This window comes from Bos grunniens, chromosome 3 (assembly GCF_055505025.1).
Source record: "Bos grunniens cultivar Pamir isolate PY7600 chromosome 3, Bosgru_T2T1.0, whole genome shotgun sequence".
Lineage (NCBI taxonomy): Eukaryota > Metazoa > Chordata > Mammalia > Artiodactyla > Bovidae > Bos > Bos grunniens.
In genome coordinates this window covers 9157076-9174569 of record NC_141167.1, presented here as the reverse complement: position 1 = coordinate 9174569, position 17494 = coordinate 9157076, and the positions used below count along the sequence as shown (strand labels likewise).

At 42.5% G+C, this 17494-nt stretch overlaps 1 protein-coding gene across 2 annotated transcripts in view; it reads left to right on the top strand.

The window, feature by feature from the left end:
* CSMD2 (CUB and Sushi multiple domains 2) overlaps nt 1–17494 on the top strand; it is a 693739-nt gene that overhangs the window by 606721 nt on the left and 69524 nt on the right. For both annotated transcript variants that reach the window (XM_086378081.1, XM_086378078.1), the window contains exons 45-48: nt 3767–3847; nt 4348–4461; nt 12548–12736; nt 15115–15261. In XM_086378081.1, coding sequence (XP_086234207.1) covers nt 3767–3847; nt 4348–4461; nt 12548–12736; nt 15115–15261 — 531 coding nt within the window. The remainder of the gene's footprint in view (nt 1–3766; nt 3848–4347; nt 4462–12547; nt 12737–15114; nt 15262–17494) is intronic.

Genomic DNA, 17494 nt, shown 5'->3' with positions numbered 1-17494 from the left:
ACACATACATGCAAATGGAGGAAAATACAGCCATTAAAAGTCATTCATGTGGAATACAATCACTGATTAAGGGAAATGTTTATTTTCTATTGCTTGATTTTTAAAAAGCATATGATTTTTGGGGCGGGGGGAAGGCTCAGATGATGGTGGGCTTCCCTGGTGGCTCGGGTAGTAAAGAATCTGCCTGCAATGCAGGAGACCTGCGTTTCAATTCCTGGGTCAGGAAGATCCCCTGGAGAAGGGAATGGCAACCCACTCCAGTATTCTTGCCTGGAGAATGCCATGGACAGAAGAGCCTGGCGGACTACAGTTCATGGGGTTGCAAAAAATCAGACACGACTGAACAACTGACACTTTCCTAACACTTTCAGATGATGATATAGCCAAAGGATGCAATGATTACGGATCCCTAACATGGATCATAGCCACCGCATCTTTGTGAGTTTCTTGAGAAAGAGATATATACAAGGAACAATGGCAAGGGAAGGCATTTTAATATCAGCTGGGCTTGGACCCCAAATCCAAGTGCAGAGCCCAGAGTCATCAGGTAAACTGAACTGAACCATATGAACTACGTTTCTCCCTAAGCTAATTTGGCTTTAAAAGCTTCACTGTGCATGCTGAGTTGCTCAGTCGTGTCCAGCTCTTTGTGACCCCCTGGACTGTATGTAGTCCAGCAGGCTCCTCTGTCCACGGAATTTTCCAGGCAAGAATACTGGAGTGGGTTGCCACTTCCTACTCCACAGGGTCTTCCCAACCCAGGGATCAAACCCAAGTCTCTTGGGTCTCCTGCACTGGCAAGCTGATTCTTTACCACTGAGCCACCTGGGAAACCCCAAGAAGTATCAGAGGTAAGGCCAATTCAGCCCAAGGAGGAATGTAGCAAGAGAGTCAATGGCAAAGAATTCAATGTGCAGTGAATGACGCATAGTGTCTACTGCTGGAGCTGAGGGCTCTGCCCACCTATTAGCATGTTAACATGTACTGGAGACTAAGCTGTTCAGTGCTTCACTCCCCAGGGGAACAAGGGGATGCAGACAAAAGGAAACAGAGAAGTTTTGAATGCACCCCTGCCCTTGAGTTCTGTAGTCATAACACGGCTGATCCAGTGTGTGTTTGTGGGGAGAGGAGAGTTTTCTGTAAGAGATCCAAAGTCATACACTAAAATGCTAGCAATAGTTATACCCAGGTAGTGGGACTTGGAGAATTATTGTTTTTAAGTATTCCACCAGCTTTCTGCATTGAGCAGAAATTTTTAATTTTAAAAAATTAATTTTTAAAATGTAACGGGAAATTGATCGTCTATCAAACTATAACCACAAACTATAAAATACCCAGGCTGTGCTTAGGCAGAGATTTCTTTGAACGATTTTTTTTTTCTGGGAAAGTGAAATGTGTCTTAGAAAGTTTTAGAAGGTATGTTTTAAAGGTAAGCATGAGGCTGAGAATGTAAGGTATCAATTTTTAAAAAATTCTACAAAGGAAAACATTGAGAACTGGCTAAATAAAAATTGAATGCTTGTACACACCAGAAGAGTGCCATAAACAAATCAGGAGCAAATGATAAATTGGGAAATATGCTTAATAGGCAAAGACCAACCTGAATATACATAGAGTTTTTCAAATTTGTAGGAAAAATAGAAGCAAAGGACATGAACAGAGAGTTAAAAATAAATATGCAAATAGTCCATTAATATTGCCTAACTAGTTGTCACGGAGAAGGCAATGGCACCCCACTCCAGTACTCTTGCCTGGAAAATCCCATGGACGGAGGAGCCTGGTGGGCTGCAGTCTATGGGGTCGCTAAGAGTCAGGGACGACTGAGCGACTTCACTTTCACATTTCACTTTCATGCATTGAAGAAGGAAATGGCAACCCACTCCAGTGTTCTTGCCTGGAGAATCCCAGGGATGGGGGAGCCTGGTGGGCTGCCGTCTATGGGGTCGCACAGAGTCAGACACGACTGAAGTGACTTAGCAGCAGCAGCAGCAGTTGCTCCGAAGCACGTGGAATCTTCCCAGACCAGGGATCGAACCCGTGTGCCCTGCACTGGGACCACCAAAAATTGGTGACTGTTTCCTCTGCTGGCTCTAAGTTCTGTGAGGCAAGGACTGTCTGCTTACTTCTGCATTGGTGAATTGAATGTCAGAAGGCCCCGTGAGCATCTGGAACTCGTGTTTCACGTGCCTCGGGCTCTAAGTGACATCATCCTAGAGTGATGTTCACCGTGAAGGGTACCCCACCACCTAGCACTGTCCCCAGCACTTTCTTGCCCTATCTTTCATATTTAGTCCGTATTTCTGCATAGGGTTTCAATCTCAAGCTGAAAAGTTTCCTCTGTGCCTTTAATGTTTATGGTGCAGTATAAATCCCGGGGACAGAAGAGCCTGATGGGCTACAGTCCATGGGGTCGCAAAGAGTCGAACATAGCTGAGTGACTGAGCATGCAAGTGTTGCCAGCGGTAAATTTCAAAAAAAAAGAGAGTACTATTTTTCGAAACAGCAAGAGTTGAAGTGTCTTCAGAGATAATAACAACAGTGGTGGCAATAGCAGCTGACTAACACTCAGTGCTCAACCATGTGCCAGGTAATGAAAGGCAGCCTAGTTACGAGCCCACATTGAACTTGGCCTCAGTGATACCCTCCACACATAGGCCAGTCTCTGCCCAGAGGGAGATGCTTGTCGGTTTAGAAAATCCACTGAAGCTGCAGCACTTGGCCCAAGGTCAAAAGAGAAATTAGCAATCGTGCTGGCCCTCACCTAGACCACACAGAGCATTTAGATGGTGACTAGTGGAAAGAACATGGGATATGAGAGCAGCCAGACCTGGATTCAAACCCTGCCTGTGCCACTTACTTCCTGTGTGACCCTAGAGAAGTAACTGAACCTGTCTCAATCTCAACTTGCTCATAAGTAAAGTGAGAACACCTCACAGGGGAATCTGCTATTGTGAAAATTCAAGGTGACAAAGCATGAAAGTGCCTGAGATACAGTTGTTGTTCCGTCGCTAAGTCGTGTCCAGCTCTTTGGGACCCCGTGGACTGCAGCACGCCAGGCTTCCCTGTCCTTCATTATCTCCCGGAGTTTGCTCAGGTTCATGTCCATTGAGTTGGTAACACTAGCTAACCACATCCTCTGCCACCCACTTCTTCTCTTGTTCTCAGTTTTTCCCAGCATCAGGGTCCTTTTCAATAAGTCAGCTCTTCATCAGGTGGCCAAAGTATTGGAGCTTCGGCATCAGTCCTTCCAGTGAATCTTCAGGGTTGATTTCCTTTAGGATTGACTGGTTTAATCTCCTTGCAGTCCAAGGGGCTCTCAAGAGTCTTCTCCAGCATCACAATTCAAAAGCATTAATTCTTCGGCACTCAGCCTTCTTTATGGTTCAACTCTCACATCTGTACATGACTACTGGAAAGACTGTAGCTTTGACTATACAGATCTACAATATACTGACATACAGTAGCTTCTCTCCCCTCTCTTCAGCACTGGGCCCTGTCACCAACTTCTTATATCCTCTCTCCTTTATCATTAGTCTTGATATTTGGTTCCTGGTTTTTGCATCAAAAGCAAACAAACCAACAAAAAGATGGCAGCAGATAAGCAAGATAGTACTTGGCTGACTTTCTCCTGTGTGCAGATAAATACTCGTTAACATCTGCTGTGTGGATAGATGAGGAGTGAAAACATGAGGCGCTGAACTAGTGAATGACCACGTGTCCCAAGAGTGATGCTCTTACATCAACTTGTCTGCTCTTGTCTTTTCAGCTTATCCACTCACCAAATGCCCTCCTCCCACCATCCTCCCCAACGCTGAAGTTGTCACAGAGAATGAAGAATTCAACATAGGTAACATCTCCCACGCCAGCAAGGACTGGGCTGGGGAGGAGGGACGGGGTGGGGGGCAGTTCTGGCCAGTGGGGCTCAGCTCTCTCTCCTGTCCATGAAGAGAAACAATAGACTCAACGCAAACGGGTTGATATTCTGTCAACTGAAGTTCACTCAAAATACAGTCACTCTTTGTTTTAGCCATGCATAGCCAGAGGAGCTAGAAAAGAGATTTTCTTCCATGATTCAAGTCAGGATGTCTTTTGAAATAAGTCCATATAGGACACTATAAGAAGTTCCTGGATCGTGGACCATTCTTAGGCTCAACACAGCTGAGCTGCGAGAGGGGAGCTGTGGTCATCTGTGTCAGTCGATTGGAGATGAGCTAATTGTTCACTCAGCAGAACACACCCCGTCACTGATCATCTTGCCTGGAAGTGGGTTCAAGTGGTACTAAGGGGTGCCAGTCAGCCCTGCCCAGTCTTCTCCAGGAAATCCCCATATTGGTCTCTCCTTGACAGGTGACATCGTACGCTACCGGTGCCTCCCTGGATTTACCTTAGTGGGGAATGAAATCCTGACCTGCAAACTTGGAACTTACCTGCAGTTTGAAGGGCCGCCCCCAATATGTGAAGGTAATTGCAGTGAACCATGCTTTAGAGTTTCTCCAAAACAGAGCCCCTGTTTTCCTTTCTCTGTGTTCCCAGCCCCTGCCCGTAAAGTAAGAGGTCACTTGGCAAATGTTGGAATGAGTGAGTGAGTGTTCTAGGTAGGTTCTCTGCCCTGCTTCTAGATCCAGGGCTTTGAATTGGCCATAGAGGCCTTATTTATTTCTGTTCTTTTTGCTTTAAAAAAAAAAAATCTTGGCCTTGTTGGAAGGTAGGTGGGATCTTAGTTCCCTGACAAGGGATTGAACCCACACCCCCTACATTGGAAGTGCAGAATCTTAATCAGGGAAATTCCTTCCTTTTTTCTAACTGACACTCCCTGGAAATGGAAGGAGGTCATGGGACCTCTGGTGGGAGTTGAGGCTCACACACAAACCTTGCCTTACTGGAGTACAGGTGTGTCCAAAACCCTGTGTGCTGAGCTAGGCAACCAAGAGACCACAGTTGTCTTTATTCCAGTGGAGTGACTTGACTGAAGGTGGATGCGCTTCACCAAGTTACCCCAGCTAACACCCCAAAACAATACCTTCCACTCACGAGGCATCTGACCTGGGGCAAGATACCTAACTGTCCTGTGCCTAATTGGTAAAATAAGGATAAGACTATTCGCTCAGTCGTGTCCGACTCTTTGCGACCCCATGGACTGTAGCCCACCAGGCTCCTCCGTCCATGGGATTCTCCAGGCAAGAATACTGGAGTGGGTTGCCATTTCCTTCTCCAAAATAAGGATAATGATATTACTAATGTCATGGCCTTGTTATGAGGAATTACATGAGTCAGCAGTGTAAAGCACTTTGGAACTATGCCTGGCCCGTAGTCACTGTTTGGTGTGGCCTCTTATTAGAGTTTCTAGTTCTGCTACTGCTTCTAGTGCTGTTGCCACCAACAGATATTTAGTAGCCTATGGAGAAGCAGGTCAGCTTCTCCTCCATCTCTAAGAAAACAAGAGTAGGGAGAATCTGTAATATGGATTGTTAGCGAGGAAGAGAGGGACCACAAGCCCCAGAGTCAGGCTGCTGATATACTATTTCAGTCGAGCTGACCCATCCACATACCAAATGACCAGCCCCCAATTACAGTGAACTTTAGTCTTCATCGTTGATTAGCTCCAGCCCTAGTTTCTCATCATCTCTGGCTCTGTTTCTATGTCTACGTGGCTCCAGTTTTCCTGCTTTACTCCCCATTCTCAGCCTCATGCTTTCCTCTGGGACTTGGTGTCATGCTGGCTTCCCAAAGTATGACCCTTCATAGTCTCTTTTTGTAACAACAGCTTTATCAGGGTATAATTCATATGCATGCAGCCCATCCACTTTAAGTGTATGCATCAATGGTTTTTAGCACCTTCAGGGTTTTGCCACCATTGTCACAATCCATTTTAGAACATTTTAATCACCCCCCCACAAAAAAGAAGTCTTGCAGTCAGTTAACAGTCAGTTCCCATTTCTTTCCAGCCCCCTCAGATCCAGGCAATCACCAAACCAGTTTCTGTCTCTGAATTTGCCTATTCTAGGTTAATATAAATGGACTCCTACAATGTGTGGTCATTTGTGACTGCCTTCTTTCATGTAGTATAATGTTCTAAAAGTTCATTCATGTTGTAGCATGTATCAGCACTTCATTCCTTTTTTTTTGCCCAGTAATATTCCATTGTGGACTTCCTCCATGACTCAGTGGTAAAGAATCTGCCTGCAATGCAGGAGCCACAGGTTCAGTCCTTGGGTTGGGAAGATCCCCTGGAGGAGGGCATGACAACCCACTGTAGTATTCTTGTCTGGAAAATCCCACAGACAGAGGAGCTTGGTGGGCTACAATCCATAGGGTCGCAGAGTCGGACACGACTGAAGTGACTTAGCACGCACACATTCCATTGTACACATACCACATTTCGTTTATACACTCATTGATGATGGGTATTTGAGTTGTTTCCACTTGTAGCTATTATGAATAATGCTGCTATGAGCATTCATGTACAAGTTATGTGAAACATACGTTTTCGTTTCTCCTAGGTATGTATCTAGGAGTGGAATTGCTGAGTCATATGGTAATTGGTAACTCTATGTTTAAGCTTTTAAGGAACTGCCAGAGTATCCTCCATAGTGGCTGAACCATCTTCCATTCCCACCAGCAGTGTATGAGGGTTTCAATCTTTCCATGTCCTCTCAGTTATTATCTGTCTTTTTAATTACAGCCATCCTAGTGAGTGTAGTGGGTACCTCATTATTGTTTTGATTTGCATATTCCGATGGCTAAGATTTCCAGCATTTTTTCATGTGCTTATTGTTCATTTGCACAAAGAAAAGTCTATTCGGATCCTTTGCCCATCTTTGATTGTTATTTATCTGTTTGATTATTGAGTTGTAGGAGTTTTTATATATATTCTAGATACAAGTCCTTTATCAGATGTGTGATTTTTTTTTAAAAATGTCCCATTTTGTGGGTTGTCTTTTTACTTTCTTGATGGTGTTCTTAGAAGCACAGAGGTTTTTAATTTTGATGATGTCCAATTTATGTATTTTTTCTTTTGGTGCTTGTACTTTTTGTGTCATATCTAAGACTATTGCCTAATCCAAGGTCAGGAAGATTTATGTCTATGTTTTCCTCTGAGAGTTTATAGTTTTAGCTCTAACATTTAGGACTTTATCTGTTTTGAGTTCATTTTTATATATAGTGTGAGGTAGGAGTCCAACTTCGTGATTTTGTGTATAGACATCTAATTGTCCTGGCGTCACTTGCTGGAAAGACTGTTCTTCCCCCATTGAATTGTCTTGGCACCCTGTCAAAATCAATTGACTATGAATTGGGGTTTTAAGACAATTTTTATTGGAGTATAGTTGATCCACCATGCCAGGCTAGCCCCAGGGACACAGAAAAGTAAATCGAAAGGTTTATTTCCTGATCCTCAGTTCTATTCTCTTGAATCTATCATTATGCAAGTACTCCACCATCTTGATTACTGTAGCTTGGTCATACATTTTGAAATCAAAAAGTGTGAGTTCTCCAACTTTGTTCTTCGTTTTCAAGATTATTTTGGATATTCTGAGTCTGCTGAATTTCCTGAATTTTAGAATCAACTTGTCAATATCTACAAAGAAATGAACTGAGATTTTTATAGAGACTGAGTTGAATCCATGGGCCAGTCTGGGTCTCACTGCCATCTTAACTATATTATCTTCCAGTCCCTTAATAGAGATCATTTTCCATTCATAACCACTTCATTGTATAACTTTCTTTTATCTTTTGGCTTATTCTTCTCTTTTCTGCCTCAGATAATGCCTTTCCAATGAAGTCCTAGTCTTCTCTGACAAGGATCAGACATTTTTCTGTTATCTTGAAGGCTTGCTATGGCAACATAGAAAATTTGGTGAAATTCAAACCTAAAAAATCTACAGTGTAATTATAGAATATCAAGGATAAAGAGAAAGCATTATATTTAAATATATATTTATCTTTTCATGGATAAAAGCTAAATCAGACTCATAGCACTATTGAATCAAAAATAATACCTACCAAAAGATAAAATGCAGCAGGAAATATAATTGTAAACTGAAATTATAAACCCAGCTAAATTATCAGTTAAGAGTGAGAATGAATTAATGAAATCTTCAGATACACAAGGACTAAGTAGTTACTGCCCTACTAAAAGCATAATTAAAGGATACACTTCAGTACATTACTCAATAACAAGCAATCCCCACATCTCAGTGGTTTAACACAACAAAAGTTTATATCTTCTTCAAAAAATTTTCTGAAATCCAAATAACTCTATAGAGCTGCTAACTCCATGATCCAGGCTGCTTGACTCTTGTGCTGCTGTCTGAAAACTAGGCCCGCTCTTCCAACCTCCGTTGCAGCAAAGGAAGACAGAAATGGACATTCGCATAGGGGCTTTTCACTTCCTCAGCCCCAAAGTGACACTCATGGTTCTACTCACATCTCATTGGCCAGAAATAGGCACATAGATGGAAAGTGAAGTTTTTTATATGCTCAGGGAATAAAAGAAAATGTGATATTGGTAAACCCCAGAAATATCTACCACATTTAGCAACTATCTGTTTAATTATTGAGTGGTAGGATTTATCTATATATTCTAAATGCAAGTCCTGAATCAGATGTGTGATTTTCAAAAATTATTTCCCATTTTGTGGATTGTTTTTTCACTTTCTTAATGGGGTTCTTGAAGCACAGAAGTTTTTAATTTTGATGATGTCCAATTTATACATTTTTTTCTTTGGGTGTTCAGCAAGAAAATGAATACAGGTAGAATGATTCGGATATAAAAACTAACAATAAGCTAAGAAATCAGTGTTTCTGCACGGACTGCTTGCTGCAGGTCATGCAGTCACAAAGAGTCAGACACGACTGAGCGACTGAACAGCAATAACAAGAAATCAGTAAAATACATTAGTAGATATGTTTATGTAGACTGTAGAAAATAAAAAATCAGAAGACAACTGGACAAATAAATTACACTGGAGAACTTATTTAGAAGAAAGAAAAAATGAGTTAAGGACCCTTTCTTGCTGAGGAAAATCATAAATATTGATTAACCATGTACATTATTAAAAATATATACATTTAAATACAATGTTTAAACTTATACATAGTTTTCTTAAATTATGTATGCCACAGTATGCATACATTCTAAATCCATAATCGAAAATAATGAGAGTAAAGAAAATTTGATTAATACAATGCTTGCATCTCAGTCATTCAGTCATGTCCAACTTTTTGCAACCCTGTGGGCTATGGCCATCCAGGCTCCTCTGTCCATGGGATTATCCCAGGCAAATACCAGAGTGGGTTGCCATTTCCTCCTCCAGGGAACCTTCCTGACCCAGGTATCGAACCTGTGACTCCTGTGGCTCCTGCATTGGTAGGCAGATTCTTTACCACTGAGCCACCTGGGAAGCCCTATGGTTAATCCAATAGGAAACATTAAAGGAGAAATTTTTTTTAAATCATGGTTAACAAAAATTGCAAAAAATAAGATAGCAAAACTAAGTGCAAATATATGTGCAACCATGATAAATACAATTGAATCAAACTGCTAATTAGAGATCAGAGATTTTTAGATTGGTAAAAATTTCAAAGTCTAGTTATAGGCTTTCCATGAACTTAGAATTGAATATCTTCATTTGCCTCTCTAGGGTATCATTCATCCCTGATCTGAAACAAAATATTTTTTAAAAAAATAGATAGCAAGTACTGACCTCTAAAATCTGGTGTAGCAAAACGAATCTTAGACAAAATAGAATTTAAGGCAGAAAGCATTAAAGGGAATAAAGAGGAATATTTCATGCTGATAACACAATTTATCAAGAATATGTAAGAGTCATAAATGTCTCGGTACCTAACAATAGTATTGAAATATATAAAGGAAAAATTCATAGAATTACAGGGAGAAAGAGACAAATTCACAATTATGGTGGTAGATTTCAACATCTCTGTCAATGACCAAGAATAAGCGATTAACATATTATTTGTATAATACGGTTATATTGATGAATTTTTGTTGCAAAACACCATGCAAAAGTTTAGAGGCTTTAAAGAGTAATTATTTATTTGCTACAAAAGTTGCACTTTAAATATAAATACCAGATAGATATGAAATATGAAAGAAGAGAAAAAGATACATCATAAAAATGGTAAACATAAGAAACATAAAGAAATTTCAAATAATACTGCAAGCAAGAAGTATTACTAAAAATAGAGATATTTCAAAATGACAAATAGGCTAATTTCATTAAAAGAGATATATAAGTATATATGCAGATGATAAAGCAAATTAAAAACACATGAAGGAAAAGCCAAGAGGAATGAATGTAAAAAATAAAGACAAACTGCAGAATAAGAGAAGATATTCAGAGTATGCATATTTTTAAAAAGGCCTTGAATGTAGACTACGTAAGGAACTTTTACAACTGAGTAATAAGACAATCCAATGAAAATATATGCAAGAGACTTGAACAGACACTTTGTAAAAGAAGATAATGAACGGCCAGTAAATATATGAAAAGATGCTCAACATCATTAGTCACAAGGAAAATGCAAATTAAACCATAATGAAATATTACTGTGCACCCACTAGAATAGCTTAAATTTAAGACTAACAGTATGAGGGTTAGAAAAAATGTGGAGCAGTTAGAATTTTCATATGTTGCTGGTTGAGATATAAAATCTTTATGGTCACTTTAGAAAACTGATAGAAGTTTTCTTCTGAAGATAAATGCATCTACCCCATCACCCAGCAATTCTACTCCTAGTTATTTACTGAAGAGAAATGAAAACCCATATCCATAATAAGACTTTTATATTAATTTTGTAATAATCCCAAACTGGAAACAACCCCAATGTTCCTCAGTAGAATCAATAAGCAAATTGTCCCATGATTGCTAGAGAGCAATAAAAACAAAGGAACTGGTGATACATAGATCAGCATCAGTCGACTCCTACAAAAATGACATTTAGCAAAAGAAACCGGACCAAAAAATAATACATATGTGATTCTATTCGCATGAAGCTCTGCTACAAGCAAAACTCCTCTGTGTTTATAGAAATAGCACCACTGATTCCCTGGAGCATTGGGGCAGATCATACTGTTTGCAAAGGGACATGAGAGAACTTTCCGGGGCAATGGAAATAATCTGTATTCTGATTGTGGTAGTGGTTACACAGGTGTATACATCTGCCTAAATGCAAATTGTGTACCTAAAATGTGCATTTTATTGTACGTAAATTATTTCTCTAAGAATCTGAATTTAAAAAGAACTTCATAGGACTTCCCTGGTGGTCCAGTGTCTAAGACTCCACACTCCCAGTGAAGGGGCCCAGGTTCCATCCCTGGTCAGGAAACTGGATCCCACATGCTAGGCTGTTTCCTTCTGTTCCTAGTATAATCATAGTCATCATTGCTACAATTTATGGAGGCTATATGTTTCATGCTTTGCATAGATTATTTAGTTTAATACTATAATATATAGTATATATAATATAATCTTAATATATAATGAAATAACACAGTATCATATAATGTATAATATCATATCATATATAATCTTAATATATAATTACATAACATAACATATATATGTGTATATATGACATTTGCTATAATACAACAGCACTGTAAGGTACAAGTTATCTTTCTGGGCTGGCAATGGAGAAGCATTTGCACAGAAAGGCAGTAATTTGTTCAAGATCACATAGGCAGTAAGTGACAGAGATGGACTCTAAATCCAGGTGTTCAGTTCAGTCGCTCAGTCGTGTCCGACTCTTTGCGACCCCATTGACTGCAGGATGCCAGGCCTCCCTGTCCATCACCAATTCCCGGAGTTTACTCAAACTCATGTCCATTGAGTCGTTGATGCCATCCAGGCATCTCATCCTCTGTCGTCCCCTTCTCCTCCCGCCTTCAATCTTTCCCAGCATCAGAGTCTTTTCAAATGAGTCAGCTCTTTGCATCAGGTGACCAAAGTATTGAAGCGTCAGCTTCACATCAGTCCTTCCAATGAATATTCAGGACTGATTTCCTTCAGGATGTACTGATTGGATCTCCTTGCTGTCTAAGGGACTCTCAAGAGTCTTCTCCAACACTACAGTTCAAAAGCATCAATTATTCAGTGCTCAGCTTTCTTTATAGTCCAGCTCTCACATCCATACATGACTATTGGAACAACCATAGCCTTGACTAGACTCAAAATCCCATGTGCTTACCTCTGCCCTATACTCTGTACAAATCAAATCCAGTTAACTCTTGGGTTTGAGGATGCCTTATCGTTGTCTGTATGTATGTATCATCCCCACATGTGAGTTAACAAGTGACTCCAGCCAACTGGCCAAGCCTGAGTCTCAGCAATGCAGTGGCACTGACACAGAATCAGAGACCAACTCACACCACGGAGCAGTATAAGGAGGGGTGTCGGAATTTTGCTTGATGTGCTCAAATGCCGGCTGGCTTTCCAGTGGTTGTCCTCTACCCCAGGGACGAGCCATTGTGTTGGCATCCGTTCCACCTCCATCCCACATACCTGGTATTTCTCTTTCTTTCTCCAAGTGCACTGCCCAACGAATGAGCTTCTGACGGATTCCACAGGTGTGATCCTGAGTCAGAGCTACCCTGGCAGCTATCCCCAGTTCCAGATCTGCTCTTGGCTGGTGAGAGTGGAGCCCGAATATAACATCTCCATCACAGTGGAGTACTTTCTCAGTGAGAAGCAGTATGATGAGTTTGAGATCTTTGATGGTAAGTAAATTAAATCGTTCCCCGCTGCAGACGGTACCGACTGGCTTAAACCCTAGGAATCTATGACACAGCCTTCCAGTTGGGACTTTCCAGATGTTCCACGCAAGGTCTTTCTCTACCACAGAAACTCCAGTACCATAAAAATTGATGAGTTATATGATCCGAACGATGGGGCTGCTGGTATTGCAACCTGGACCTTCTATAACACCCTCCCTTAAATTTAGCCACCACACAAAGCTGGCACCTTGAATGTTAGCCAGTAAGTGGGTCATAGTGAAGAGTATGCAGCCTCCAAAACCCAAAGAAGTCTACCAAACACTGTGCTTCTTTCTTGGTTGTAGGAGGGTAAAGGTGCAATAACCTGCTCTTTAATTTGGAGGAAATGTCTCAGCATGCCCTGGGCCATAGGACCCTAAAAAGTTCACCTGATTCTTTATAGGATTTCTCTCTCACCCTCTGGAGTACCTGTGTCTTGCAAAGGCATCTGTACTGGTGGTTCCTTCTGGCACATCAGATCCAGTTAATATAATGTCATCCACATAGTAAATCAATAAGCTATGCTGCAGGAAGTCCAGATGGTCCACATATCTTCCTACTACATTATGACAGAGCAGGAGAATTAACATAGCTCTGGGGCAAGACACGGATGTATACTGTTGTTTATTTCATGTAAATGCAAATTGCTTACGATTCTCCTTTCTGGTGGGTATAGAAAAGAATTCCTTGCTAGATCAGTACCTGCATTCCATATAACCAAGGCGACGATAATCTACTCTAATGAGGCTGCTGTGTCTGGCATAGCTACTGCAGTTGAGGCTTCCATGGGGTTAAGTTTCGGAAATAAGACTCCATTTCTTACCAATTCTAGCCATATTTACCCCCGTTGTAACAAAGGAGCCTTGAGAGTCCTTTGGGTTCCAGGTAGCAGCATTGAATTCACATGCTCTGTATACAGAAGTCTTCTAAATATCCAGACATTCCTTTTTCTCCAATATTCAGTTATCTGAATTACTAGTGGTAGGTCTTTTGGGATAAAGACTTGGGGAATCAGCACTGTATACATGGGTGTTGTTTTGCAAGGACCTGTGTCATCAGGACCCAGCCTCTCCTTCAGCCAAAGTATTCTGGCTCAAGTCTCCAAATTATTCCAGTGATTGGAACTTTCTATGCCCTTTTGGTTATATATTCATGATCTGCTTCGTTCATATGTTCATTTGTTTTTGGCTCTCCATCTATCTTGCCCTGATGGAACATCACGTTCTGTGATCCATCTCCATTGAGCCTATAGATCAGGCCCTCCTGGTTGCCATCCCAACTTTGCTGCCCATTTTAGTAATCACCCCAGCCTTTCTCCTGACTGCTCAGTGCTTCCACCTGGCCTCTGCATTTAGGGAAGCCCAGCTCTGAGACAGCATCTCCTCCCATCAGTTTCTGCCTACAGAGGATAGCTATTACTCAGGTTGTTGATGATGCTGGTCCTCACCCGCTCCGCAGTGCATTTCTTATTGCTTTAGGAAATGATGTGTCCCCCAGATCCTTCTGAAGGTCACAGTCAGCTGGTGGGTGTTCTGGTCTAATACAGCAGACCCATCCCAGCATGCCACTTCTCTGAGCCATCTGACCCTTTCCGTCAGAGCTGGCACAGCAGTTCTGATGACTTTCCCGTGTGTAATACGGTCCATCACTTTTCCCACGCTCCCAAGCGCTGTCTCAGCCGCATATGAGAACTATCACTCAGGGCTCTTTGCAGGATAATAAATCCTGTGTTTTGCATTATCCAGCTTTGTACTCTGCAGCCCTTGAATCGGCCCTCTTGGAATGCACTTCCAGGCATTTAAGGTGGAAAAAAAAAAAAGAAGAGGGAGGCCCTTCTGGAAGAGCCCTGGGAAGGAATATTGGGGAGCTGTGTTATTTATGACACTGAGACCTGATGTTTCCTCTAGCTTTATTGCTATATATTCATTCATATTTTTTTTTCCTACCTGGCCGGCCCTGAGCTGTTTTTTAATAGGCACAAGTAAGACGGTGAGGTAGAAAAAGTTCCCAGGTTGAAAACCAGCTCTTCCATTAACCAGCATCTTGACCTTGGGCAGGTCCCAGGATAGCAAATAGATGTCATCTCACCTGCCAACCACTCTGCTTTGGCAGGGACTTCTTCGATCCCTGCTTTAGGGTTCAGGAGGAAGATATCCTCGCGCAAGGCCTGTGGATGCGAGAGAGGAGTGGACAGACCAATGATGGTGCTGAGTTTCGGTCTCAAATCTTCACGTCTTCACTTGAGGAGGGGGAAATGGAAGGCGGTTACGTTTAAGGCATCAAGGTTAGTATCTCTGGTAACCGCAATAGTCTGTGATCCCATGTCCACCATCTTCCCGCAGGGCCCTCGGGACAGAGTCCTCTGCTGAAAGCCCTCAGTGGGAATTACTCGGCCCCCCTGGTTGTCACCAGCTCAAGCAACTCCGTCTACCTGCGCTGGTCGTCTGACCATGCCTACAACCGGAAGGGCTTTAAGATTCGGTATTCAGGTGAGTGAAACATAAGGACTCATGGGAAGGGCCGCAGCCCCTGAGCCCCTTAAGTTTCTCACCCAAAACAATAAGCCATGGGCCACGTTCTCGACTGCGGTGCAGCTTCTCCATGAGCCTGGAGACCGGCAGCCTTTCTCCTCCACTGAGTCTCTCTCACCTATAGCTACAGAGTATCCTTGACATCCCACCTCCCCTCTCTCTATACCTCCCCACTTTTAACCTTTCCTTCTTGCTGCTCCTACTGCCAACCTGTGGTTTTTAGATAAGTTTATCATATATGAGCTAATAATGCCTATAGGTGGTCCTGTCCCTAACACTGTTGAAATGTTAATAAAAGTCCCTTAAAACCAGAAAATCCTAAAGATGTGGGTCTCCAACTGGCAGATATTAGACAAGCAGCAAACAGTGGGCTGTATTCCCAGTCCAGGAGCCTCTCTTGTGCTCTGTGAGCCACGTCTCATAGGCAGAGTCAGATTGAGGGCCACGCCAGCTAACTATCTGCCAGGACACAAAACTATCCTTAGAAAGGTAATGAGGCAGAGAAAATCAAGGTTAACTGAACTCCCATCTGGGGATTACTGTCTATCATTGGAAAGAAAACTTGAAAAACTGCCTGCTGCCCATGTTGCAGGGTAGTGGGTCCATTGAGCTGCTGGCCTGTTCTGTGAGCTTGGGAGCAGAAATGAATTACCTAAGACCATAGCCAGTTCCACCAGGGGCTAGTCCTCTCACAGCACTCTTTCCCTGGCTGCATTTGGCCTGGAAGAAACTGAAAGTCGCTCATTCGTGTCCAACTCTTTGTGACCCCATGGACGGTAGCCCATCAGGCTCCTCTGTCCATGGGATTCTCCAGGCAAGAATACTGGAGTAGCTTGCCATGCCCTCTTCCTCCAGGGGATCTTCCCCACCCAGGGATCACACCTGGGTCTCCCACATTGCAGGTAGATTCTTTACCATCTGAGCCATCAGGGAAGCTGCATTTGGCCTGTGTTCCAAACAAATGTTGAGCAAATTTTCAAAGAATATTGATTAAGAGGGATGTCAAAACGTAGCCTGAGTTGCCTCTTGTGTCTCAGTCCATCTCTTTGCGCAGGCTGCCCACTTGGAAGACCAGCTCAAACTTAGCTGGTCTAGCTTTATTGCTATATAAAGCTAGAAATCTTAAGAAACTCTTGAGTAGGGATGGCTCCAGGTGAGGGCCAACCAGGAAAGCTGAAGGGAGCCTGGGAGGAGAAGGAGCTTTACGTTCTCAGAGTCCATTTCCTCTGCAAAGTAGACCCCAATTCCTTTCCCCCCACATACACACGAGAGGGAGGGTGGCTTCACGCCCTTCAGCTAGTTGGGCTGCATCAGCCGCTACTTGAATGATTATTAAACAAGTCACTCAGCCTCTTCAGGTCTCAGTTCTTCTTGGTGGAAAAGAAACCTTAAGCTACTGTCAGGGGGATTCAGGCTGATTTCCTAGCAGCTACTAACACAAAAGAGAAATAAAGCAATTTAGTAGCATTTCACTGTGCCGATTGCTACCCCCTGAACTAGGAGTCATTAAGGAGTTGCCCTTGGCTTGATGTTTTTAAAGATTAATCACATGTTTGTGGGTAATGAGTCACTTATAATACATATGCCACTGCAGAAAGTAAATTAATTACATGGTGAAACAGTGAGTCCTTAATGGAAACACAGGAGAATCTTGTAATTTGCCCATGCCTCTATCACCGTGACTAAGTACATTTTATAACTGAGATTCTTGCTGGGGACTGAGGTAGACCTGTGGATACCACATAAACAGGACGCAGTCGGCAAAGCAGAAGCAAAGGAGGGCGTCTGCCTCGGAAGGGGAGGTTTGACAACTTCAGTTTCACCAGCTGAGGGATGTAATCACGTAAGAGGCCAGCAGACACAGGAAGGGTCCTGGCGTCTACGTCCTGACTTATCCCGCGCCAGGGATGCTGAAAGCAGATGAACGGGCTTTTTCTTTGTGCTCCTTTGGTCAGCCCTCTTTCCTGGCCTCACAGAACTTCCCCCTGAGGCTCCCTGGCAGAGCTTTGTGTTGCAAGGTCTCTGAGGCTGGGGTCTTTGTCTATTCTCTTCACTGTCGTATTCCCAGCACTTAGAACAGCACCTGACATGTAAGAGACACTTGATGTCTGTCTGTTGGATAAATGAATGAAATAAATTGAAATTGTATGTCAAGGGGAAATGAGGACTGTGGGTTTCACGTCCTGGATTG